General features: G+C 43.3%; 4 protein-coding genes and 1 pseudogene across 4 annotated transcripts; 1 reads left to right on the top strand and 4 right to left on the bottom strand.

Annotated features, from left to right (window-relative positions):
- Positions 1-6522: 6522 nt before the first annotated feature.
- Positions 6523-7928, bottom strand: LOC128603170 (hatching enzyme 1.2-like). Its single transcript, XM_053617422.1, has 4 exons — positions 7593-7928; positions 7352-7492; positions 7146-7263; positions 6523-7020 (listed from the first exon to the last, which is right to left on the bottom strand). The coding sequence occupies exons 1-4, from the start codon at positions 7708-7710 to the stop codon at positions 6633-6635; spliced, it is 765 nt and encodes a 254-aa protein (XP_053473397.1). The 5' UTR covers positions 7711-7928; the 3' UTR covers positions 6523-6632.
- Positions 7929-9785: 1857 nt separating this feature from the next.
- On the bottom strand, positions 9786-11277 carry LOC128603171 (hatching enzyme 1.2-like). Its single transcript, XM_053617423.1, has 4 exons — positions 10866-11277; positions 10625-10765; positions 10419-10536; positions 9786-10293 (listed from the first exon to the last, which is right to left on the bottom strand). Exons 1-4 carry the CDS (start codon positions 10981-10983, stop codon positions 9906-9908), a joined length of 765 nt encoding a protein of 254 aa, XP_053473398.1. The 5' UTR covers positions 10984-11277; the 3' UTR covers positions 9786-9905.
- A 1470-nt stretch (positions 11278-12747) lies between these two features.
- Positions 12748-13125, bottom strand: LOC128602604 (keratin-associated protein 12-2-like). The gene has a single exon (XM_053616491.1). The coding sequence runs from the start codon at positions 13123-13125 to the stop codon at positions 12748-12750; it is 378 nt and encodes a 125-aa protein (XP_053472466.1).
- A 5414-nt stretch (positions 13126-18539) lies between these two features.
- On the bottom strand, positions 18540-19665 carry LOC128603108 (hatching enzyme 1.2-like; annotated as a pseudogene).
- Positions 19666-21394: 1729 nt separating this feature from the next.
- Positions 21395-22467, top strand: LOC128602603 (hatching enzyme 1.2-like; the record flags this gene model as incomplete). The annotated part of the gene is made up of 3 exons (XM_053616490.1): positions 21395-21626; positions 21715-21832; positions 21959-22467. Coding segments are annotated over 3 exons (738 nt in total), but the record flags the coding sequence as incomplete, so codon positions are not given.
- Positions 22468-24847: the final 2380 nt, after the last annotated feature.

Raw genomic sequence — 24847 nt, 5'->3', positions numbered from 1 at the left:
ATGATCTCCTCATGAGCATGTCCTGCACTTCAGACAGGTTTTACAAAGCTCTTTGAAAATCCATCTGTTCTTTACACACTAATTACACATTAGTGATGTTTCAGTTTCATAATTTAAGCATCTCCTCAGGATTCGTAATGTGTAAAAGTTACATTTATATGGACCCCAGCAGGACTCTGGCTGTCAGGGATTGGTTTCAATCCACACTGGTGCAGTGGCACTTTTTTCTTGCACCATTTGTCTTGCACCAGTTTTAGCACCACTGTTGCAGCTCACATTACTTACAACCTTCCAGCTGTTCGAAATGGACAGTACAGACAGGCAAAACATTTATTAATGTACAACCCCAATTCCAAAAAAAGTTGGGACGCTGGGTAAAATGTAAATTAAAACAATACAGTGATTTGCAAATCTCATAAACCCATATGTTATTCACAATAGAACATAGAAAACATATCAAATGTTTAAACTGAGTAAATGTACCACTTTAAGGGGAAAAATTAGGTAATTTTGAATTTGATGGCAGCAACATGTCTCAAAAAAGTTGGGACTGGGCAACAAAAGGTTGGAAAAGTAAGTGTTTCTAAAAGGAAACAGATGGAGGTTGATTGGCAACAGGTCAGTAACGTGATTGGGTATAAAAAGAGTATCTTAGAGAAGTGGAGTCTCTCAGAAGTAAAGTTGGGCAGAGGTTCACTAATCTGTGAAAAAATGTCTACAAATTGTGGAACTGTCACGTTCCGGGACGTAAGGGAGATTGAGGACGGATGCAAATGCAGATAAAGATGTTTATTAAAGAGCCGGAATGTGGCGTGGAAGGTCACATCATCGATCTCAGACTGGAATATGGTGTGGAAGGTCACATTGTTGACTTTTAGCTGGAACTTGGTGTGGGAGGTCACCTCGTTGACCTCGGACAGAAGCATGTCTTGGGAGGCTGTCTCTTCGTCCTCGGACAGGAACTTGGCGTGAGAGGCCGTCTCGTTGACCTCTGACAGGAACTTGGCGTGAAAGGTCGTCTTTTCGACCTCTGACAGGAACTTGGCGTGAAAGGTCGTCTTTTCAACCTCTGACAGGAACTTGGCGTGAGAGGTCGTCTTTTCGACCTCTGACAGGAACTTGGTGTGAGAGGTCGTCTCTTCAACCTCTGACGAGAACTTGGCGTGGGAGGTCACCTCGTTGACCTCAGACAGAAATGTGTCTTGGGGGGCAGTCTCTTCGACATCGGACAGAAACATGTCTTGGGAGGCTGTCTCTTCAACCTCTGACAGAAACTTGGCTTGGGAGGTCACCTCGTTAACCTCTAGCAGGAACATGACTTCATGCTGGAGCTCGGGAGATGAGACAACCTCGTGGGTCTCAGGCTGAAACTCTGGGGATGAGACCCCCTCGTGGGTCTCAGGTTGGAGCTCTGGTCACCACGTTGATGTTTGGCTGGAGCTCGGCAGGTGAGACCACCTCGTAGGTCTTGAGGTAGAGCTCTGGGACTGAAGTCGCCACGTTGACCTCTGGCTGGAGCGCTGCAGATGAGACCACTTCGTGAGTCTCATGTTGGAGCTCTGAGTAGGAGATCACCCAATTTGCCTGCTCATAATAGTTAATGATGAACGGCACGTCAGGTTCATCTCTGAGGCAGGGCTTCCCCAAAAGATCCTCAAGAACTGCCCTGGATTCTGGACTGCCGAACATCATCATGAATAGCCTAACAAACTGAGTGACATTCTCCAGTCCCCTGGATCCCATGGCTGCTAGAAGCTGTGCACATTGGCGTGCTGGGCCACAAAACCGGGACAACAGGAACCCTAGCCATTGCTTCTCGCCGGGCTTGGGGTCTAGGCTAGAAAAGCAGATCTGGCAATCCATAAGAAAATATTCAGGATCATCTGACAAACCAACATACAGCTCTGGGAGATCTACTATAGTCAACTGTGGAAACTGGATCGAATCCATAGCTGGGACGGTTTGCTTGGTTTTCCTTGTGTGACATCTCCTCCGTCTTCCTGCTGCATCCATGTTAAGGCGCAGTATTCTGTCACGTTCCGGGAGGTAAGGAAGGAAGAGCGACGTCCTCAGCGGAGCAGGAAGGCAAAATGACGTCCTCAGCGGAGCAGGAAGGCAGAGCGATGTCCTCAGCGGAGTTGGAAGGCAGAGCGATGTCCTCAGCGGAGCAGGAAGGTAGAGCGACATCCTCAGTCTCCTGGTTCAGCTAAAGTCATTTTGCCCAAAGGGCCAGGACCGCCAGGGGAGGGGAGTGTTTTCTGGCGCTCTGGGAGGAGTGCCCTGGGGGGTGGTTCTGTCACAATTTCACCTTGAGACAGCGCTGCAGTTTTCTCGAGCCAGATGCGAGCCAGATACGAGCGCGTAGCGAACGCACACTTTTTGGTTTTCAATGACCGTGACTTTGTTTACATTGGACACGTGCGTTTGTTATGATTATGTTCTGTCTCCGACCCGTTTAGTCATTGGTTGTTTTCCGAAGGTGTGTCAATATTGTTTTCAGCTGTCCGTATTTACCCATGATTACGTTTGTGATATAAACCCCTCATGTCTCTGTGCATTTGGTGCAGTATTCTGTCACGTTCTGTGATGTAAGGGAGGTTGAAGACGGATAATCAACGTGACACGTTCTTTATCTAATGTTTTATCAGCTAACGTCACTCCCCTTATCTCAAAGGTTAAATCTAACATTCAGAGTTGGGCTAACTTACCCCTTTCTCTAATTGGCAGGATCAATGTCGTCAAAATGAATATATTACCGAAGTTTCTTTTCTTGTTCCAGCAAGTGCCTCTTTCTCTGCCAAAATCGTTCTTCGAGTCATTGGATAAGATAATTAGTATATGTATTTGGGGAGGGAAGCCACCAAGGGTTAGTAAATCTTTATTGCAGAAATGTAGACTTAGTGGAGGACTTGCATTACCCAATTTTCAATTCTATCACTGGGCTACGCACATTCATAAACTTTGCTACTGGGTTAAATCTCCTGGATCTTCTTGGTCTAAATTGGAACTATCTTCTTATAGGGAATCCTCTTTACCTGCTTTGCTTTACTCCTCTTTACCTACAAAACTCTGCCTATATACTGATAATCTAGTTGTCCTCAACACACTTATGACTTGGTATCAATTTAGACGGCGCTTTAAATTTGTAGGTGCATCCTCTTTGGGTCCTTTAGTTAACGACCATCTATTTCCTCCATCGTGTTTGGACTCCACATTTTCAGTATGGTATGACAAGGGTATTAAACAAGTTAGAGATTTGTATGCCGATGGTGTGTTTGATAGCTTTGCCAATCTGGCATCCACTTATGACCTCCCTGTGACGCATTTTTTTCGGTATTTTCAAATTCGGAATTTCGTTTCTAGATGTTTTCCTGATTTCCCCTCTGCACCTCCTGAACAGGCTTGGGAAAGCTTGTTTTCAAACAATCCACATCAGAGAGGAATGATTTCTAGGATTTATGATTTTATTCTGGCTCTAGGTAGTGAGTCGAGTAACAAAATTAGGAATGCGTGGGAAACGGAGTTAGGAGTACAGATAAGTGAGGAGTGTTGGGAACGTGCTATAGGGAGGGTACAGTCTACCACTTCTTGTGCTCGTCTTGGACTTATACAGTTCAAAGTTTTAAACAGAGTCCATCTGTCCAAGTCGAGACTTTCTGTGATGTATCCGGACGTAGAGGACAAGTGTGATAAATGCCATGGCTCTCCCTGCCATCTTGGCCATATGTTTTTCTTCTGCCCTGATCTCCATGGTTTTTGGTCTGGTTTTTTTACCATCATGTCCACTACTCTCAGGGTCGATTTAAAACCTTGCCCATTGATTGCTGTATTTGGGATTCCTGATGACTCAGTTCCATTGAGCTCGATACAAAAGGATGTTATTGCTTTCACATCCCTTATAGCAAGACGTTCCCTACTGTTGCACTGGAAATCTGCTAAATACCCATCTATCTCCCAGTGGCTAAAAGACGTGATGTTTTTTCTAAAACTCGAGAAAATAAGGTATACGATGAAGGGTTGTACGGACAAGTTTTTTTTATAAATGGCATCCCTTTATCGTATACTTTATGGAGTTACAGACACTTCCCACTTAAATTTTTGTGCCTGTTGTTGGGTCTTACAATATCTATATAACCAGCGATAGTTATTGGCTAGCCATGATGAGGGGGTGGGTTTACTTTTAATTTTGTTTTCCTTTGTTAGTATAAAAAGAAAAAAAACCTGTGAATGTTTACTGCTGTGTGTTGCTCAATTTGTTTTGTTTTTTTCTTTCTTCTCAATGGAATATTTGGGAAAGGGAGGGGAGGAGAGAAGAAAAAGGTGATGTTCAGCAGACATGTTTGGTAGATGTGTTCAGCAGAAATGTTCAGCAGAAATGTTCAGCAGAAATGTTTAGTTCAGTGGAAATGTCCAGCAGAAATGTTCAGCAGAAATGTTCAGCAGAAATGTTCAGCAGAAATGTTTAGTTCAGCAGAAATGTTTAGTTCAGCAGAAATGTTCAACAGAAATATTCAGCAGAAATGTTTAGCAGAAATGTTTAGTTCAGCAGAAATGTTCAGCAGAAATGTTTAGTTCAGCAGAAATGTTTAGTTCAGCAGAAATGTTTAGTTCAGCAGAAATGTTCAGCAGAAATGTTTAGTTCAGCAGAAATGTTTAGTTCAGCAGAAATGTTCAGCAGAAATGTTCAATAAAAATGAAACTGGAAAAAAAAATAAAAACAGAGCCTGGTGCATTAGGATTTTTATTACAGACTGCTTTATTGCAGTAAGCTATAAATTTGATGACTATTCTCAAAGCTTTTGTTTTATTTTTGTATACAGTGATTGTAGTGATATTATATGATTCCACATTTTGATTGCACAGTAAATTAAGTCATCACTACGTCCTCTATCATTAACAGTTCTACAATATTAAAGCAAAGTTAAATCAAACAAAAAGACCAAGTTCAGCACTTGTAGAGAGTGTTGATCCTCAGGATGTCGATGACGGACAACTCATAAATGAATGAATCAGGTAGATTGAGGTGGAGTTGCTGCTTTGCTTGGAATTAAATTTGCAGAATTACTGCCCATTTTCAAATCAGATTGAAGACCATTGATCTATATTATCATTTCACATCAGCCCCTGTCCTAGCACTTCCTGACCCTGACCTAGCCTTCATAGTGGATTTGGGAAGAGTCAGGTGTTGGGGTTGTAGCTGTGCTGTGTCAGTGATTGAATCATGATGAGCTTCACCCTTGTCCATCGTCGACTCATTAATTGACCCCCCACCAGAATTGTTTTTATGGTCAAGCTGGCTTTGGACGTGCTGGCTAGAGGACACCAAACATATAGTCCTGCTCTGGGCCAACCATAAACCCAGCTCATATCCAGAAGCCACAAAATCTAAAATGTCTCCAAACCAGAGGATCACAACTTTTCCCCTGCTTTGACTCCACCCTGTCTTATCGCCTAGGTTCCACCTATCAGAACCAACATGTCTTTTTCCAGAAATTTGGAGTCACAAGAATCTAAACTCACCCCAGAATACAGGCACTCAAGCTCAAAGACTGTACCACCAATGTGTTGGGGAACTAAACCTATCATCAGGAGAGAACCACAAACGGAGCCAGACCTGAACACCAATCTACCAGGATGTTCTTTGATTCTTAAAGTTATTCAATTACTTCTAACACCTCACCCACAGAGTATGCAGACAGTGGAGTTTCTAAAGAAACAGTTTTAATGCCCACCATGGAGAGGATGTCATGTCTTTAGTAGCTACCTGAGGTACCTGTACCCAAAGCAAGGAATACGTGGTGAGAAAACACCATCATCTTGGTAACTGTAGAAAGGATTTCTAAACCATTTCATTTTGTGTCTCTATCCAAGCTATCCTCAACTTAAACTGCTGATATAATATAATACTACCTCATGTCCTCCATTTGCATGGTCTCCACGGGATATTTCTGAGTTGAAAGAAACTTTTGTACACCATTTTGGTGCATCTCTAATCATCTCTTATCAGTTTCACCATTAGTCCCTTGGACTGTCCGATAGGTCCATCCATCCATCTTCTATATCGCTTTACCCTTATAGGGTGAAGCAAAATTCATAGACCGCATTAACAGTTCTCCACCACAACTCCCTGCGGTAGTCCAGTCTTTTGAGACAAATATTTGAATAACATTCTAACAACAGAGCCTGATATATTAGGATTTTCTTACAGGAAGTGATTTTCTTGCAGCGGAGTTAAAATTTGATGATTATCCTCAAAGTTTTGTTTTTACATTTATATGTAGTCATACATGTCTAAGTGCTGGTTCAATTGTACCAAATGATATTCACTAAAATTGTTGTATATGTATGATATGTAGGTTTGAACACTGATGCTGTGACAATACTTTTTAAATCTTTCTTTGTAGATTCACAAATCTGGGTTGACAAAAATGGTTTCATGTTGTTTTATATATATATATATATACATAAATAAATACATTATTAAAGCACACGCTAAGAGAAACATGCTTGTAGTCATTTTATTATATGATTCCACATTTTGATTAAACAGCAAATTAAGTCATCACTACATCCTCTATCATTAACAGTTCTACAATATTAAAGCAAAGTTAAATCAAGCCAAAAGACCAAGTTCAGCACTTGTAGAGAGTGTTGATCCTCAGGATGTCGATGGCGGACAACTCATTTCTCTGTCCAATCTTCACTGAAGGATCAGGGATAGGAGTGATGGTGTCCTGACCGTTGATGGAGAAAGCTGTTTTCCCATAGTGCATCACGGAGGAGTAGTCGTACAGCGTGTTGAGGTTGTTGGTTTTCTGTAGGTTGAAATTAGCCTGCATTTCTGGTTTGATGTTTTCCCAGTTGATGGTGACGTACTGATCACGGTCACTCCTAGTATGCTCGTGGTAGAAACCGAGCGCGTGGTTCAGCTCATGCTCGACGATGCCGTAGTAAACACAACCCAACCTGTTGAGAGAGACCACCTGAGCACCACCTGTTCTGCCCAGATTAGAGTAGCATCTGATTGAAAAGAGAGAAGATTGACCATGTCACTGACATCAACATGTGGACACTGTGCAGTAAAAGCGAATTAAAAAATGTCGAACTCCATTTACAGGTACAGGAAATGTTTCGTTGGTTCTCACCCGTCTTTGCTCTCGATGCTCAGGTAGTCAGTTTGATTCGTCCTGGGAACAAAACTAATGCAGGTTTTGCTGCGGAAGGTGGCCATGGCGTTGGCAATTACAGTCTTGTCAGAGGAAGCTGTAAAGAAAATGGCCAAAGCATTCATAAGAAATAAACAGAGACGTGTCATAATTGGACAATGTGAATAAGGAACTCTTTCACTTACAGAAAACACGGCTCAGTGTGAAAGGCACCTCCACTAAGCCATTTGAGGACTTCTTCCAAAAGCAGTTTTTGGTGGCGCAGACAAGAGCGTTCCTGCTTCTTGGCAAGAGTATGTCTCCCTCCAACAACAGTTCACTGGATCCTTCATACAGAGAAACAAAAAGGGATAAGGACAACAAAACCAATAAGCAGTAGGATAATGATGCTGGTGTAGTGCGGTTGAGATCAGCGAGTTATCAGACCGTTGTTGGTGGTGAGAATCTGTGTCGTGATGTCCACGTGCTGAGGTTGGTCGAGATGGAGAGCTTGCGAGAAGCCAAGCAGCAGGGCGAGAACGGAGAGAGACGCTCTGGACTCCATGATGCTTCAGTGTGTGGAGATGATCTGGATGCTCCTTCAGCGTAGCTCTGTGACTGCATACTGTCATACCTGGCTTTTTATACACACGGACAAATACAGAAACAACTTGGTGTGGTGTTCTGGGGATTAACGCTAGGCGTTAGTGTCCACTGTCTAATGTGTGGAACTAAAGGGAGGATCCTCTGCACTCAGCACTTACTCTAATACCTTTCTGAATCAGAGCGGGAGTCGGGAGATAGTCTGGATATTCTGTACTAATGGATGGCCGTAGCTCTTAATGTTTGCTTATTGATATACTGTATGTCTCAGGCTCTATTTTAGGGAGGGACTTGTATATTTAAAGGTCTTACTGTTTAACCCAAGATAAACAGCCTGGAAATCCTACCATGTGTTTTTGGTCATTAATATCTGACTTTTTTTGGTGTAGATCATGTGATTTTTATCCAAAATGTATGCGTATCTGTTGATTTTTGCTCCAGAGAAGCAACACCTGCACCTAATACTTGCTGGAGAATCCAGATAAATGAATGAATCAGGTAGATTGAGGTGGAGTTGCTGTTTTGCTTGGAATTAAATTTGCAGAATTACTGCCCATTTTCAAATCAGATTGAAGACCATTGATCTATATTATCATTTCACATCAGCCCCTGTCCTAGCACTTCCTGACCCTGACCTAGCCTTCATAGTGGATTTGGGAAGAGTCAGGTGTTGGGGTTGTAGCTGTGCTGTGTCAGTGATTGAATCATGATGAGCTTCACCCTTGTCCATCGTCGACTCATTAATTGACACCCCACCAGAATTTTTTTTATGGTCAAGCTGGCTTTGAACGTGCTGGCTAGAGGACACCAAACATATAGTCCTGCTCTGGGCCAACCATAAAACCCAGCTCATATCCAGAAGCCACAAAATCTAAAATGTCTCCAAACCAGAGGAACACAACTTTTCCCCTGCTTTGACTCCACCCTGTCTTATCGCCTAGGTTCTACCTATCAGAACCCACATGTCTTTTTCCAGAAATTTGGAGTCACAAGAATCTAAACTCACCCCAGAATACAGGCACTCAAGCTCAAAGACTGTACCACCAATGTGTTGGGGAACTAAACCTATCATCAGGAGAGAACCACAAACGGAGCCACACCTGAACACCAATCTACCAGGATGTTCTTTGATTCTTAAAGTTATTCAATTACTTCTAACACCTCACCCACAGAGTATGCAGACAGTGGAGTTTCTAAAGAAACAGTTTTAATGCCCACCATGGAGAGGATGTCATGTCTTTAGTAGCTACCTGAGGTACCTGTACCCAAAGCAAGGAATACGTGGTGAGAAAACACCATCATCTTGGTAACTGTGGAAAGGATTTCTAAACCATTTCATTTTGTGTCTCTATCCAAGCTATCCTCAACTTAAACTGCTGATATAATATAATACTACCTCATGTCCTCCATTTGCATGGTCTCCACGGGATATTTCTGAGTTGAAAGAAACTTTTGTACACCATTTTGGTGCATCTCTAATCATCTCTTATCAGTTTCACCATTAGTCCCTTGGACTGTCCGATAGGTCCATCCATCCATCTTCTATATCGCTTTACCCTTATAGGGTGAAGCAAAATTCATAGACCGCATTAACAGTTCTCCACCACAACTCCATGCGGTAGTCCAGTCTTTTGAGACAAATATTTGAATAACATTCTAACAACAGAGCCTGATATATTAGGATTTTCTTACAGGAAGTGATTTTCTTGCAGCGGAGTTAAAATTTGATGATTATCCTCAAAGTTTTGTTTTTACATTTATATGTAGTCATACATGTCTAAGTGCTGGTTCAATTGTACCAAATGATATTCACTAAAATTGTTGTATATGTATGATATGTAGGTTTGAACACTGATGCTGTGACAATACTTTTTAAATCTTTCTTTGTAGATTCACAAATCTGGGTTGACAAAAATGGTTTCATGTTGTTTTATATATATATATATATATATATATATATATATATATATATATATATATATATATATATATATGAAATACATTATTAAAGCACACGCTAAGAGAAACATGCTTGTAGTCATTTTATTATATGATTCCACATTTTGATTAAACAGCAAATTAAGTCATCACTACATCCTCTATCATTAACAGTTCTACAATATTAAAGCAAAGTTAAATCAAGCCAAAAGACCAAGTTCAGCACTTGTAGAGAGTGTTGATCCTCAGGATGTCGATGGCGGACAACTCATTTCTCTGTCCAATCTTCACTGAAGGATCAGGGATAGGAGTGATGGTGTCCTGACCGTTGATGGAGAAAGCTGTTTTCCCATAGTGCATCACGGAGGAGTAGTCGTACAGCGTGTTGAGGTTGTTGGTTTTCTGTAGGTTGAAATTAGCCTGCATTTCTGGTTTGATGTTTTCCCAGTTGATGGTGACGTACTGATCACGGTCACTCCTAGTATGCTCGTGGTAGAAACCGAGCGCGTGGTTCAGCTCGTGCTCGACGATGCCGTAGTAAACACAACCCAACCTGTTGAGAGAGACCACCTGAGCACCACCTGTTCTGCCCAGATTAGAGTAGCATCTGATTGAAAAGAGAGAAGATTGACCATGTCACTGACATCAACATGTGGACACTGTGCAGTAAAAGCGAATTAAAAAATGTCGAACTCCATTTACAGGTACAGGAAATGTTTCGTTGGTTCTCACCCGTCTTTGCTCTCGATGCTCAGGTAGTCAGTTTGATTTGTCCTGGGAACAAAACTAATGCAGGTTTTGCTGCGGAAGGTGGCCATGGCATTGTCAATTACTGTCTTGTCAGAGGAAGCTGTAAAGAAAATGGCCAAAGCATTCATAAGAAATAAACAGAGACGTGTCATAATTGGACAATGTGAATAAGGAACTCTTTCACTTACAGAAAACACGGCTCAGTGTGAAAGGCACCTCCACTAAGCCATTTGAGGACTTCTTCCAAAAGCAGTTTTTGGTGGCGCAGACAAGAGCGTTCCTGCTTCTTGGCAAGAGTATGTCTCCCTCCAACAACAGTTCACTGGATCCTTCATACAGAGAAACAAAAAGGGATAAGGACAACAAAACCAATAAGCAGTAGGATAATGATGCTGGTGTAGTGCGGTTGAGATCAGCGAGTTATCAGACCGTTGTTGGTGGTGAGAATCTGTGTCGTGATGTCCACGTGCTGAGGTTGGTCGAGATGGAGAGCTTGCGAGAAGCCAAGCAGCAGGGCGAGAACGGAGAGAGACGCTCTGGACTCCATGATGCTTCAGTGTGTGGAGATGATCTGGATACTCCTTCAGCGTAGCTCGGTGACTGCATACTGTCATACCTGGCTTTTTATACACACGGACAAATACAGAAACAACTTGGTGTGGTGTTCTGGGGATTAACGCTAGGCGTTAGTGTCCACTGTCTAATGTGTGGAACTAAAGGGAGGATCCTCTGCACTCAGCACTTACTCTAATACCTTTCTGAATCTGAGCGGGAGTCGGGAGATTGTTTGGATATTCTGTACTAATGGATGGACCGTAGCTCTTAATGTTTGCTTATTGATATACTGTATGTCTCAGGCTCTATTTTAGGGAGGGACTTGTATATTTAAAGGTCTTACTGTTTAACCCAAGATAAGCAGCCCGGAAATCCTACTATGTGTTTTTGGTAATGTAATGTTTGTTTTTACAAGGAATGGAAGGTAACAACTGATTCTAGACAATTGGCTTGGAATTTTCTTGCACTCTTTCATATTCATTAAAACAGTCTTCATTAATTGTGTCCTCAGGGATGATAACATAGAGATCCCACACCATTTTGTGTTTGTGTACCGCTCTGTCATTTTCATCTCATGATCTCCTCATGAGCATGTCCTGCACTTCAGACAGGTTTTACAAAGCTCTTTGAAAATCCATCTGTTCTTTACACACTAATTACACATTAGTGATGTTTCAGTTTCATAATTTAAGCATCTCCTCAGGATTCGCCATGTGTAAAAGTTACATTTATATGGACCCCAGCAGGACTCTGGCTGTCAGGGATTGGTTTCAATCCACACTGGTGCAGTGGCACTTTTTTCTTGCACCATTTGTCTTGCACCAATTTTAGCACCACTGTTGCACCTCACATTACTTACAACCTTCCAGCTGTTCGAAATGGACAGTACAGACAGGCAAAACATTTATTAATGTACAACCCCAATTCCAAAAAAAGTTGGGACGCTGGGTAAAATGTAAATTAAAACAATACAATGATTTGCAAATCTCATAAACCCATATGTTATTCACAATAGAACATAGAAAACATATCAAATGTTTAAACTGAGTAAATGTACCACTTTAAGGGGAAAAATTATGTAATATTGAATTTGATGGCAGCAACATGTCTCAAAAAAGTTGGGACTGGGCAACAAAAGGTTGGAAAAGTAAGTGTTTCTAAAAGGAAACAGATGGAGGTTGATTGGCAACAGGTCAGTAACGTGATTGGGTATAAAAAGAGTATCTTAGAGAAGTGGAGTCTCTCAGAAGTAAAGTTGGGCAGAGGTTCACTAATCTGTGAAAAAATGTCTACAAATTGTGGAACTGTCATGTTCCGGGACTTAAGGGAGGTTGAGGACGGATGCAAATGCAGATAAAGATGTTTATTAAAGAGCGAGACAGGCAGACAAATCCAAATCGTGATACAGAAGCGTGGTCTAATAACATTCAAAAGGTCAGGCGATATACAAACAGGCATGAACTGGGCGAGGCTAGAATCATAAACGTGAAACGAGAAACAAGGTCAAAAACATGAATGAAAAAGAGAAACAATGAACATCCGCTTGCTAATGAGATATACTCAGGTAATACTTCACCAAGACTAAGTGTTTGAACAGTTTCTTATATAGCGTGGAGTGAGTGACTATGAGATTGGCAACAAGTGTGTGTGATTAGAATTCTGGAGAAGGTGAACGTATTTGTGTTGGTGGTGCATCCTGGGAAATGGAGTTGCTGGTTTGCTGTGATATGACAGGGCAAAGAGGCGAAGCGATGTCCTAAGTGGAGCAGGAAGGTGGAGCGATGGCCTGAGCAGAGCAGAAAGGCAGAGCGACGTCCTCAGCGGAGCAGGAAGGCAGAACGATGTCCTCAGTGACATGGGAAAATGGAGCGACGTCCATATAGAACCTTGGCGTAGTGGCATCCACGGCAGAGTAGGGAAGCAAAATGGAGCTCTTGGTTGCAACAGGAGGTGAAGAAACCTCTGTAGAACAGGGTGGCTGAGCAGCGTTCTCAGTCACACAGAGAGTCTGAGCATCGTTCTCCATGAACTTTGCAGGCTGAACTTGGTGGGCTGTGTCGTCAGTCTCAGGTATGAGGAGAACTCGGTTGATCGTGTCGTCAGTCTCAGGCTTGAGGAGAATTTGGTTAGTCATGATGTCTGCTTCAGGCCTGAGTAGAACTTGTTTGTCCGTGTCAGCAGACTTGGACGTGAGCATAAATTGGTTGTCCGTGTCAGCAGACTCTGGTGTGAGCAGAACCTGGTTGGTCGTGATGTCGGTTTCAGGCATGAGGAGAACTTGGTTGGTCATATCGACAGAGTCTGGTGTGAGCATAACTTGGTTGGTCGTGACGTTGGTGTCAGGTGTGAGCAGAAGCTGGTTGGTTGTGACGTCAGTTTCGGGCTGGAACGTGGCGTGGAAGGTCACATCATCGATCTCAGACAGGAACATCACATCGTTGACTTTTAGCTGGAACTTGGTGTGGGAGGTCGCCTCGTCGACCTCAGACAAGAACTTGGCATGGGAGGTCACCTCGTTGACCTCAGACAGAAACGTGTCTTGGGATGCAGTCTCTTCGACATCGGACAGGAACTTGGCGTGAGAGGCCGCCTCTTCGACATCGGACAGGAACTTGGTGTGAGAGGCCGCCTCTTCGACCTCGGACAGGAACTTGGGGTGAGAGGCCGCCTCTTCGACCTTGGACAGGAGCTTGGTTTGAGAGGTCGTCTCTTTGACCTCTGACCAGAACTTGGCTTGAGAGGTCACCTCTTTGACCTCAGACAGGAGCTTGGCTCCAGAGGTCATCTCTTCGAGCTCTGACCGGAACTTGGCTTGAAAGGTTGCCTCTTTGACCTCGGACATGAACTTGGCTTGAAAGGTCGCCTCTTCGACGTCTGACATGAACTTGGCGTGAGAGGTCATCTCTTCGACCTCTGACAGGAACTTGGCGTGAGAGGTCATCTCTTCGACCTCTGACAGGAACTTGGCTTGGGAGGTCACCTCGTTGACCTCAGACAGAAACGTGTCTTGGGAGGCAGTCTCTTCGACCTTGGACAGGAACTTGGTATGAGAGGCCGTCTCTTTGACCTCTGACAGGAACTTGGTTTGAAAGGTCGTCTCTTTGACCTCTGACAGGAACTTGGCTTAGGAGGTCACCTCGTTAACCTCTAGCAGGACGATGACTTTATGCTGGAGCTCGGGAGATGAGACAACCTTGTAGGTCTCGAGCTAGAGCTCTGCGACTGAGGTTGCCACGTTGACCTCCGGCTGGAGCTCGGCAGATGAGACCACAGTCTCATGTTGGAGCTCTGAGTAGGAGATCACCCAGTTTGCCTGCTCATAATAGTTAATGATGAACGGCACATCAGGTTCATCTCTGAGCAGGGCTCCCCCAAAAGATCCTCAAGGACTGCCCTGGATTCTGGACTGCCGAACATCATCATGAATAGTCTAACAAACTGAGTGACATTCTCCAGTCCCCTGGATCTCATGGCTGCTAGAAGCTGTGCACACTGGCGCACACTGGGCCCCCTGGGCAAAATGTCCCCAGCAAAACCAGGAGGCTGAGCGGCTTCCATAACAGAGCAGGGAGGCAGATCGACGTCCTTGGCGGAGCATGAAAGCGGAGCAACGTCCTTGGCGGAGCATGAAAGTGGAGCGACGTCCTCGGTGGGCAGGTAAGTGGAGTGATGCCTGTGTGGCAGAACAGCGGGACAACTTCCTCCGCAGGACAGGAGAGGGAAGCAATGTTCTCCGCAAGGCCATAGAGGGGAGCGAGGTTCTCCGCGAGGCCCAAGGGGGGAGCGAGGTTCTCCACGAGGCCAGGGAGAGGAGCGAGGTTCTCCTCGAGGCCCAAGGGAGGAACGATGCTCTCCGCGGAGCATGAGGGGGGAACGATGTCCTCCGTGGAGCAGGAAGGGGGAGTGACATACTGCACGCAGCAAGGAAGAGGAACGACATCTTCAGCGGAACATGGAGGCAGAGTGACGTCCTCGGTGAAGCAGGATGGCAGAGTGATGACCTCAGCTGAGCAGGAAGGCAGAGCGACGTCCACAGCCGAGCAGGAAGGCAGAGGGACGTCCACAGCCGAGCAGGAAGGCAGAGCGACGTCCTCGGTGGTGCAGGAAAACAGAGCGACGTCCTCAGCTGAACATGAAGGCAGAGCAACGTCCTCAGCTGAACATGAAGGCAGAGCGACATCCTCAGCTGAACAGGAAGGCAGAGCGACGTCCTCAGCTGAACAGGAAGACAGAGCGACGTCCTCAGCTGAACAGGAAGGCAGAGCAGCGTCCTTAGCTGAACAGGAAAGCACAGCGGCATTGAGCACGAGGTTGTTGAACAGAGGGGAATTCTTAAGTCTGGCAGGAGACGGAGCAACGTCCTCAGACGAGCGGGTAGGCTGAACGAGATCCATAATAGGGGAGGGAGGGCGGGAGATGGTATTAGCCCCGACCACAGACTCCCCCTCCTGTTGGCGTGGCATGGCGTAGTCCTTCATAAACATGGGCAGTGAGTTGAAGGCCAGGTAATTCCTGGCGACCTGCTGCTGTCGTAGCACAGCGGCATTGAGTGCGGGGTTGTAGAACAGAGGGGAGTACTTGAGTCCGGCAGGAGACGGAGCAACGTCCTCAGACGAGCGGGTAGGCTGAACAAGATCCATAATAGGGGAGGGAGGGTGGGAGATTATATTAGCCCCGTCCACAGACTCCCCCTCCTGTTGGCGTGGCATCCTGATGCATCAGGTGCAGGTGGTCATGTGACATGTAGTGCAGTACAGTGGCTGATGGGAACTGGAGTCCAGAGTTTCCTGATACATGACAAACAGGAACCTTAGCGATTGCTTCTTTCCAAGAACAATTTCAGAATAATCTTCCTCAATGTAAATCTCGTCATCTACAGTACATAATATCATCAAAAGATTCTGAGAATAAGGAGAAATCTCTGTGCACAAGGGATGAGGGTGAAAACCTACTGAACAGCGTAACAGGGTGAACCAAGATTTATACGTGGTGTTAAGACAGAACAGAAGTCCCTGGAGCAGTCACATCTGGTGCACCAAATATACAAACAACACCCTAAAAACAGAGCCTGGGGGTTCGAATTCGGAGTTCGATGGAGTAGGACGCGAATTTGGAGTCTCCTGCTGATTTTGATTAAAATTGAAATTAATTAGCGCTTTTTGGTCATATAATATATTTTGACTTATTCTACTTCTTTTCCTTGTTTGCACTTTTAACTTTGTGGCTCGTTAAAATGTCTGGAAAAAACACGAAAACCCGTGGTAGTATTCAGACACAACTGAGGTCTAGGGTGCGCGCCGCGAGCGAGCACCCTTCTCCCTCTGAATCCGCATCCGCGTTGCCGAGCGGTGACCCTGACTTCACCGCACTCAAGCTTGAGTTGCTGGCTTCACTGAGGAAGGAGATTGCCGATAGACAATGAGAGTTCCAGGAGATTCTCAGGGATGTACTGTCTACTATCCAGCTTGAACTGCAGGCCGTGAAAACACAGCAGGCTAGTGATAAAGTTGCTACCGAGGCTACCATATCAACACTGAAAGGTAGTGTTGGGGAAATGCAGCACGCGCTCTCCGGTTGCACCGATGACATAGTTCATATGAAGACTACTATCGAGTCTCTCACTGCGACCGTGACTCAATTAGAGAATAAATGTGAGGATTTGGAGTCGAGGTCACGGCGCAATAACGTTAGGATAGTGGGAGTTCCAGAGGGCCCTGACACATCTACAACTGCTGCTGTAGCGGCCTTGTTAAAAGAGGCATTTGGTCTGGAGAAGGAGCCGGTTTTGGACCAGTCCCACCGGACCCTTCAGCCGAAGCCCAAGCCTGGTGAACGACCACGAGCTATCGTGTGCAGATTCCACTATCACAGTGACTGTGTTGACATTTTACGCCGTGCGAGAGAGATCCAGCGGATTAAAGTGAAGGATCTGACCATCTCCGTTTTTCCTGATTACACAGCCAAGACAGCCCGGGCCCGGGCTGCATTTAACGAGGTTCGGCGTCAACTTCGTGGTGTTGAGGGAGCTCGCTATGGAATACTTCACCCAGCTCGGCTTCGCATTACATATAACGGTGTTCAGAAGGACTTTATTTCAGCGGAGGAAGCAGGAGACTATGTTAAACTCTTGATATCGGGGTGAACTGCATCACCTATATAGTGGAGTAGTTCTTTACTTTTCTTTTATTATTTTTTTGCACTCGGCCTTCCAGCTCTACAGAATTCGGACTCTTATTGAAGATATTGTCGATGCATTACTTCGTCTAGATTTTGTGGACTTACTCCTCTTAAATCTACTTCTGTATTAATGTGCTTCTCTGTTTTGTTGCTCTGACCGGGTTAGAGTTTCTGTTTATTTAATTTTATTAGTGCTATTTCCTCAACTTTACGTGCTACACTGTTATATTATTTGTTACAAGTCTTTAAAAGTTAAGGACATTATATTTGTTAAAGTGTGCAGACTATTTATCAGATTTGAAGTCAGTAGGGGACTTTTCTCTTACTGGAATTTTTTTTGTTTAGGTAATTGTTTGTTAGTTCAGCTTACTCTTTGAGTTGTTTTCACATTGTGGACAACTCTTGGTGGGAAACACTGCTGTCTCCCTTGTTTTATGGAGACTTTGGTGTGTGGTTGGGGGGGGGGGTTGGGGGGCGGTCCCACTTCGGCAGAAGGAACAGAAGTCCCTGGAGCAGTCACATCTGGTGCACCAAATATACAAACAACACCCTAAAAACAGAGCCTGGTGCATTAGGATTTTTACTACAGACTGCTTTATTGCAGTAAGCTATAAATTTGATAACTATTCTCAAAGCTTTTGTTTTATTTTTGTATGCAGTGATAAGTGGCTGAGTGCTGATCCAAATGATATTCATTAAAATCATGGTGCTTGTTTGAACAATGGTGATGTCTGTCAGGGAAAATAGCGGCTCACGCCGCTACTGTGCGCACTTCCACAGTGCCTAGCGTTTGTTTACATTGCCATGTGTGTTTTTGTTTTGGTCCATGTCTTGTCTCCACCCTTGTCTTGTGATTGGTTGTCTGCCTAATGTGTCATGATTACTCTCACCTGTTCTGTGTTTACTTTTGATTAGTTTGCGTATTTATGGCCATCGTGTTGCCTTGTTCATCACAAAGTATACGCGCTGTGTCATTGAGCCAGTCTATAACAAGCCTTGAGATTGTGTTTGCGTACCTGGTTTTGATCTAGTACCTGTTATTCATGTATGTTTTTTCTCTTGTCTGCCCTTGTTTTTTGGTGTTTGCACATTCCCTGACCTTTGCATGTTTTTTGGATCACGTCTTTGACTTGGTTGAAACGATTAATAGAACCAATGAGTACCAGCACTTGTGTGTTTCCTGAAAATGTCAATACATCTTTTTGAGATTTGTGATTCTGCGATGACAGAAATGGTTTCACGTTGTTTAGGTGAAATACATTATTAAAGCACACGCTAAGAAAAACATGCTTGTAGTCATTTTATTATATGATTCCACATTTTGATTCCACAGTAAATTAAGTCATCACTACGTCCGCTATCATTAACAGTTCTACAATATTAAAGCAAAGTTAAATCAAGCCAAAAGACCAAGTTCAGCACTTGTAGAGAGTGTTGATCCTCAGGATGTCGATGGCGGACAACTCATTTCTCTGTCCAATATCCACTGAAGGATCAGGGATAGGAGTGATGGTGTCCTGACCGTTGATGGAGAAAGCTGTTTTCCCATAGTGCATCACGGAGGAGTAGTCGTACTGCGTGTTGAGGTTGTTGGTGTTATGTAGGTTGAAATTAGACTGCATTTCTGGGTCGATGTTTTCCCAGTTGATGGTGACGTACTGATCACGGTCACTCCTAGTATGCTCGTGGTAGAAAACCGAGCGCGTGGTTCAGCTCGTGCTCGACGATGCCGTAGTAAACACAACCCAACCTGTTGAGAGAGACCACCTGAGCACCACCTGTTCTGCCCATATCAGAGTAGCATCTGATTGAAAAGAGAGAAGATTGACCATGTCACTGACATCAACATGTGGACACTGTGCAGTAAAAGCGAATTAAAAAAATGTCGAACTCCATTTACAGGTACAGGAAATGTTTCGTTGGTTCTCACCCGTCTTTGCTCTCGATGCTCAGGTAGTCAGTTTGATTTGTCCTGGGAACAAAACTAATGCAGGTTTTGCTGCGGAAGGTTGCCATGGCGTTGGCAATTACAGTCTTGTCAGAGGAAGCTGTAAAGAAAATGGCCAAAGCATTCATAAGAAATAAACAGAGACGTGTCATAATTGGACAATGTGAATAAGGAACTCTTTCACTTACAGAAAACACGGCTCAGTGTGAAAGGCACCTCCACTAAGCCATTTGAGGACTTCTTCCAAAAGCAGTTTTTGGTGGCGCAGACCAGAGCGTTCCTGCTTCTTGGCAAGAGTATGTCTCCCTCCAACAACAGTTCACTGGATCCTTCATACAGAGAAACAAAAAGGGATAAGGACAACAAAACCAATAAGCAGTAGGATAATGATGCTGGTGTAGTGCGGTTGAGATCAGCGAGTTATCAGACCGTTGTTGGTGGTGAGAATCTGTGTCGTGATGTCCACGTGCTGAGGTTGGTGGAGATGGAGAGCTTGCGAGAAGCCAAGCAGCAGGGCGAGAACGGAGAGAGACGCTCTGGACTCCATGATGCTTCAGTGTGTGGAGATGATCTGGATGCTCCTTCAGCGTAGCTCGGTGACTGCATACTGTCATACCTGGCTTTTTATACACACGGACAAATACAGAAACAACTTGGTGTGGTGTTCTGGGGATTAACGCTAGGCGTTAGTGTCCACTGTCTAATGTGTGGAACTAAAGGGAGGATCCTCTGCACTCAGCACTTACTCTAATACCTTTCTGAATCAGAGCGGCAGTCGGGAGTAGATGCAAACTTTATAAATCTTTTCTTCACAGTGCCACTGTGCTGTGTTGTAATTAGATCTGGCCCAACGTTGTCCTGTTCCCAGTGGTCCACTGACATAAGTTATTTCTATGATAGAAAAAAATGTATTAAACACTCTATTTGGATTTATGAATCTAAACCATCAACAACTCTGAATTATTCTCTTGTTTCTGTGATGATTAAAAGTGGTTACTGGAATTTCTTTGTTTATGAAAAGATCTATGCTGTTGAGAAAAGAGAAACTACTACTTGTGTAGATTAGTTAGTCAGTATAATCAGGGAAAAGCAATGCAGTATCTATACATATCATTATGTTCAAATGTAGAAGAATAAACATCGTATTGTAAGGTTCCAGTATAAAATACCATAACCTAGACCATAACAGAATATTGCATGCAAACATAAATCTTAGTAAATGGGAAATAATTAAAATTCATTTTAATACCATTCTAAACTAAAAACATTTAAATTGCCAGTGAAAAATAGATGGTGTAGTTTCGTATTTGGTTTAGATGAATTTGACCCATCTTCTCATTTACCATTTCAACTCAGAATGCTTACCAATGCTATATAAGCTCTAAAGAATTAAACACACCTTTGTGTTGGTGTATATCAGGTCATAGAATCCATAGGATTTCTGTGTGTGTGCATGTGGTTCCCTCCTGAGGATAGGTTTAGTTTACCAACAAATTGGTGGCACAGTCTTTGGACTTGGGTGACTTTATTCTAGGGACAGTTTTGATTCCAAATTTCTGGAAAAGACGTGGATTCTGATAGCTGGAACCTAGGCGATAAGACAGAGTGGAGTCAAAGCAGGACAGGATCTGATGTGAAATGATAATATAGAGCAATGGTCTTCAGTCTGATTTGAATATGGGCCTGCCTTTCTAGCAAAAAATGTGGATATAAATTGCCTGAGTTAAATCAACGAAGATCAGATATTAATGACCAAAAACACATAGTCGAATTCCCAGGCTGTTTATCTTGGGTTAAACAGTAAGACCTTTAAATATACAAGTCCCTCCCTAAAATAAAGCCTGAGACATACAGTATATCAATAAACAAACATTAAGAGCTACGGTCCATCCATTAGTACAGAATATCCAAACAATCTCCCGACTCCCGCTCTGATTCAGAAAGGTATTAGAGTAAGTGTTGAGTGCAGAGGATCCTCCCTTTAGTTCCACACATTAGACAGTGGACACTAACGCCTAGCGTTAATCCCCAGAACACCACACCAAGTTGTTTCTGTATTTGTCCGTGTGTATAAAAAGCCAGGTATGACAGTATGCAGTCACAGAGCTACGCTGAAGGAGCATCCAGATCATCTCCACACCCTGAAGCATCATGGAGTCCAGAGCGTCTCTCTCCGTTCTCGCCCTGCTGCTTGGCTTCTCTCAAGCTCTCCATCTCGACCAACCTCAGCACGTGGACATCACGACACAGATTCTCACCACCAACAACGGTCTGATAACTCGCTGATCTCAACCGCACTACACCAGCATCATTATCCTACTGCTTATTGGTTTTGTTGTCCTTATCCCTTTTTGTTTCTCTGTATGAAGGATCCAGTGAACTGTTGTTGGAGGGAGACATACTCTTGCCAAGAAGCAGGAACGCTCTGGTCTGCGCCACCAAAAACTGCTTTTGGAAGAAGTCCTCAAATGGCTTAGTGGAGGTGCCTTTCACACTGAGCCGTGTTTTCTGTAAGTGAAAGAGTTCCTTATTCACATTGTCCAATTATGACACGTCTCTGTTTATTTCTTATGAATGCTTTGGCCATTTTCTTTACAGCTTCCTCTGACAAGACTGTAATTGCCAACGCCATGGCCACCTTCCGCAGCAAAACCTGCATTAGTTTTGTTCCCAGGACAAATCAAACTGACTACCTGAGCATCAAGAGCAAAGACGGGTGAGAACCAACGAAACATTTCCTGTACCTGTAAATGGAGTTCGACATTTTTTTAATTCGCTTTTACTGCACAGTGTCCACATGTTGATGTCAGTGACATGGTCAATCTTCTCTCTTTTCAATCAGATGCTACTCTAATCTGGGCAGAACAGGTGGTGCTCAGGTGGTCTCTCTCAACAGGTTGGGTTGTGTTTACTACGGCATCGTCGAGCACGAGCTGAACCACGCGCTCGGTTTCTACCACGAGCATACTAGGAGTGACCGTGATCAGTACGTCACCATCAACTGGGAAAACATCAAACCAGAAATGCAGTCTAATTTCAACCTACAGAAAACCAACAACCTCAACACGCTGTACGACTACTCCTCCGTGATGCACTATGGGAAAACAGCTTTCTCCATCAACGGTCAGGACACCATCACTCCTATCCCTGATCCTTCAGTGAAGATTGGACAGAGAAATGAGTTGTCCGCCATCGACATCCTGAGGATCAACACTCTCTACAAGTGCTGAACTTGGTCTTTTGGCTTGATTTAACTTTGCTTTAATATTGTAGAACTGTTAATGATAGAGGATGTAGTGATGACTTAATTTGCTGTTTAATCAAAATATAGAATCATATAATAAAATGACTACAAGCATGTTTTTCTTAGCGTGTGCTTTAATAATGTATTTCATATATATATATATATATATATATATATATATATATATATATATATATATATATATATATATATATATATATACAACATGAAACCATTTTTGTCAACCCAGATTTGTAAATCTACAAAAAAAGATTTAAAAAGTATTGTCACAGCATCAGTGTTCAAACCTACATATCATACATATACAACAATTTTAGTGAATATCATTTGGTACAATTGAACCAGCACTTAGACATGTATGACTACATATAAATGTAAAAACAAAACTTTGAGGATAATCATCAAATTTTAACTCCGCTGCAAGAAAATCACTTCCTGTGAGAAAATCCTAATATATCAGGCTCTGTTGTTAGAATGTTATTCAAATATTTGTCTCAAAAGACTGGACTACCGCAGGGAGTTGTGGTGGAGAACTGTTAATGCGGTCTATGAATTTTGCTTCACCCTATAAGGGTAAAGCGCTATAGAAGATGGATGGATGGACCTATCGGACAGTCCAAGGGACTAATGGTGAAACTGATAAGAGATGATTAGAGATGCACCAAAATGGTGTACAAAACATTCTTTCAACTCAGAAATATCCCGTGGAGACCATGCAAATGGAGGACATGAGGTAGTATTATATTATATCAGCAGTTTAAGTTGAGGATAGCTTGGATAGAGACACAAAATGAAATGGTTTAGAAATCCTTTCCACAGTTACCAAGATGATGGTGTTTTCTCACCACGTATTCCTTGCTTTGGGTACAGGTACCTCAGGTAGCTACTAAAGACATGAAATCCTCTCCATGGTGGGCATTAAAACTGTTTCTTTAGAAACTCCACTGTCTGCATACTCTGTGGGTGAGGTGTTAGAAGTAATTGAATAACTTTAAGAATCAAAGAACATCCTAGTAGATTGGTGTTCAGGTGTGGCTCCGTTTGTGGTTCTCTCCTGATGATAGGTTTAGTTCCCCAACACACTGGTGGTACAGTCTTTGAGCTTGAGTGCCTGTATTCTGGGGTGAGTTTAGATTCTTGTGACTCCAAATTTCTGGAAAAAGACATGTGGGTTCTGATAGGTGGAACCTAAGTGATAAGACAGGGTGGAGTCAAAGCAGGGGAAAAGTTGTGCTGGATTCTCCAGCAAGTACTAGGTGCAGGTGCTGCTTCTCTGGAGCAAAAACCAACAGATATGCATACATTTTGGATAAAAATCACATGATCTACACCAAGAAAGATTAGATATTAATGACCAAAAACAGATAGTAGGATTCCACATCTCTTGAAATATAATTCAAGTATTGTCACCCCACCAATGTTCAAAACTGCGTACTGTACATGTACCGTGATTGTACTGAATATTATTTAGACCGGCACTCATCCACTTATCACTACAGATAAATATTAAAACACAGGTTTGAGGATAGTGGTTCAATTTAGACTGAACTGTAAGCTCTGCTTTAGGGTGTTGATCGTCTGTTTGGGCCAAAAGATACTTTAGTACACAATTTTTTCCCACTAATCTTAGTGACCAGTGGAAGATACATCACAGACCTAAGGCTTGACTTTTTGAAATCGGGCTCCTAAGTTAGCTTCGGTGAACAAGTTAGAGTTCTGAGCTGTGCAGTTTTTCCGTCGGCACCATTTTTACAAGACCACCCAGATGTTCTCAGATATAAATTTGCGGGTGCTTGCTTCTGCAGATGTCTGAGCTCAAAAAAAAGAGAAAAAAAGACCGAGAGTACTGACAGCAAGGGGGGAAGGTGAAGTGCGAGAAGATGAAATGTATGATGGTAGAACATGGGCAAAGTTGTGAAGCACCTTCTTGGACATACAGCCTTGATGGTTTCATTCTAGTTTACGGACGTGAATTTACGGAAACTTCTGGAACGACTCAAATAGTCATCATAAGGCAGAGCGATGGGTTTTCTTTTTTTTTAGCTTCGGTGTAATCGTGCAGTAACTAGTGAGTCCCTCTCACTGTGCCATCTGTGCACTGCGGTTTTACTGCTTCACCGCATGTGGTCAGTCTTTACTGTTCTCCTGTCTCGGTTTAATCAGAAACAGGATGCTTAAACACTGACATAAACTCCGTGTGTACTCTGCAGTTTGGATAGTTTGGATGGTGCTTTGTCTTTGTATTTCAAGTCATTTCGTGTTCAGAGAGTGGATACTAAAAGTATAAATAACAGGCTTTTCTATTCACTCCTGTCCTCAAGCAAATAAATGTAAACAATATGAAATCAAAGACTGCAAACTCACTATGCAATCAGACTCCTGGTTCATTACCTACAGCCAAATAGTGCCTTGTGTTTACCCTGCATTGTTTACTGTAGAAATGTATTAACTGGTTAGCTGGCAGTC

The sequence above is a fragment of the Ictalurus furcatus genome, chromosome 27 (assembly GCF_023375685.1).
Source record: "Ictalurus furcatus strain D&B chromosome 27, Billie_1.0, whole genome shotgun sequence".
NCBI lineage: Eukaryota > Metazoa > Chordata > Actinopteri > Siluriformes > Ictaluridae > Ictalurus > Ictalurus furcatus.
This window is presented reverse-complemented; position numbering and strand designations above follow the sequence as displayed.

What these genes read in the sequence shown, in the direction of transcription:
- LOC128603171 (XM_053617423.1), bottom strand. Translation starts at nt 10,983, where the DNA reads ATGGAGTCCAGAGCGTCTCTCTCCGTTCTCGCCCTGCTGCTTGGCTTC. An exon ending in GATTCTCACCACCAACAACG is followed by an intron (nt 10,766 to 10,865) that starts GTCTGATAACTC and finishes CTCTGTATGAAG; the next exon opens with GATCCAGTGAACTGTTGTTG. An exon ending in AGCATCGAGAGCAAAGACGG is followed by an intron (nt 10,294 to 10,418) that starts GTGAGAACCAAC and finishes CTTTTCAATCAG; the next exon opens with ATGCTACTCTAATCTGGGCA.
- LOC128603170 (XM_053617422.1), bottom strand. Translation starts at nt 7,710, where the DNA reads ATGGAGTCCAGAGCGTCTCTCTCCGTTCTCGCCCTGCTGCTTGGCTTC. An exon ending in GATTCTCACCACCAACAACG is followed by an intron (nt 7,493 to 7,592) that starts GTCTGATAACTC and finishes CTCTGTATGAAG; the next exon opens with GATCCAGTGAACTGTTGTTG. An exon ending in CACACTGAGCCGTGTTTTCT is followed by an intron (nt 7,264 to 7,351) that starts GTAAGTGAAAGA and finishes TTTTCTTTACAG; the next exon opens with CTTCCTCTGACAAGACTGTA.
- LOC128602604 (XM_053616491.1), bottom strand. Translation starts at nt 13,125, where the DNA reads ATGACTAACCAAATTCTCCTCAAGCCTGAGACTGACGACACGATCAAC.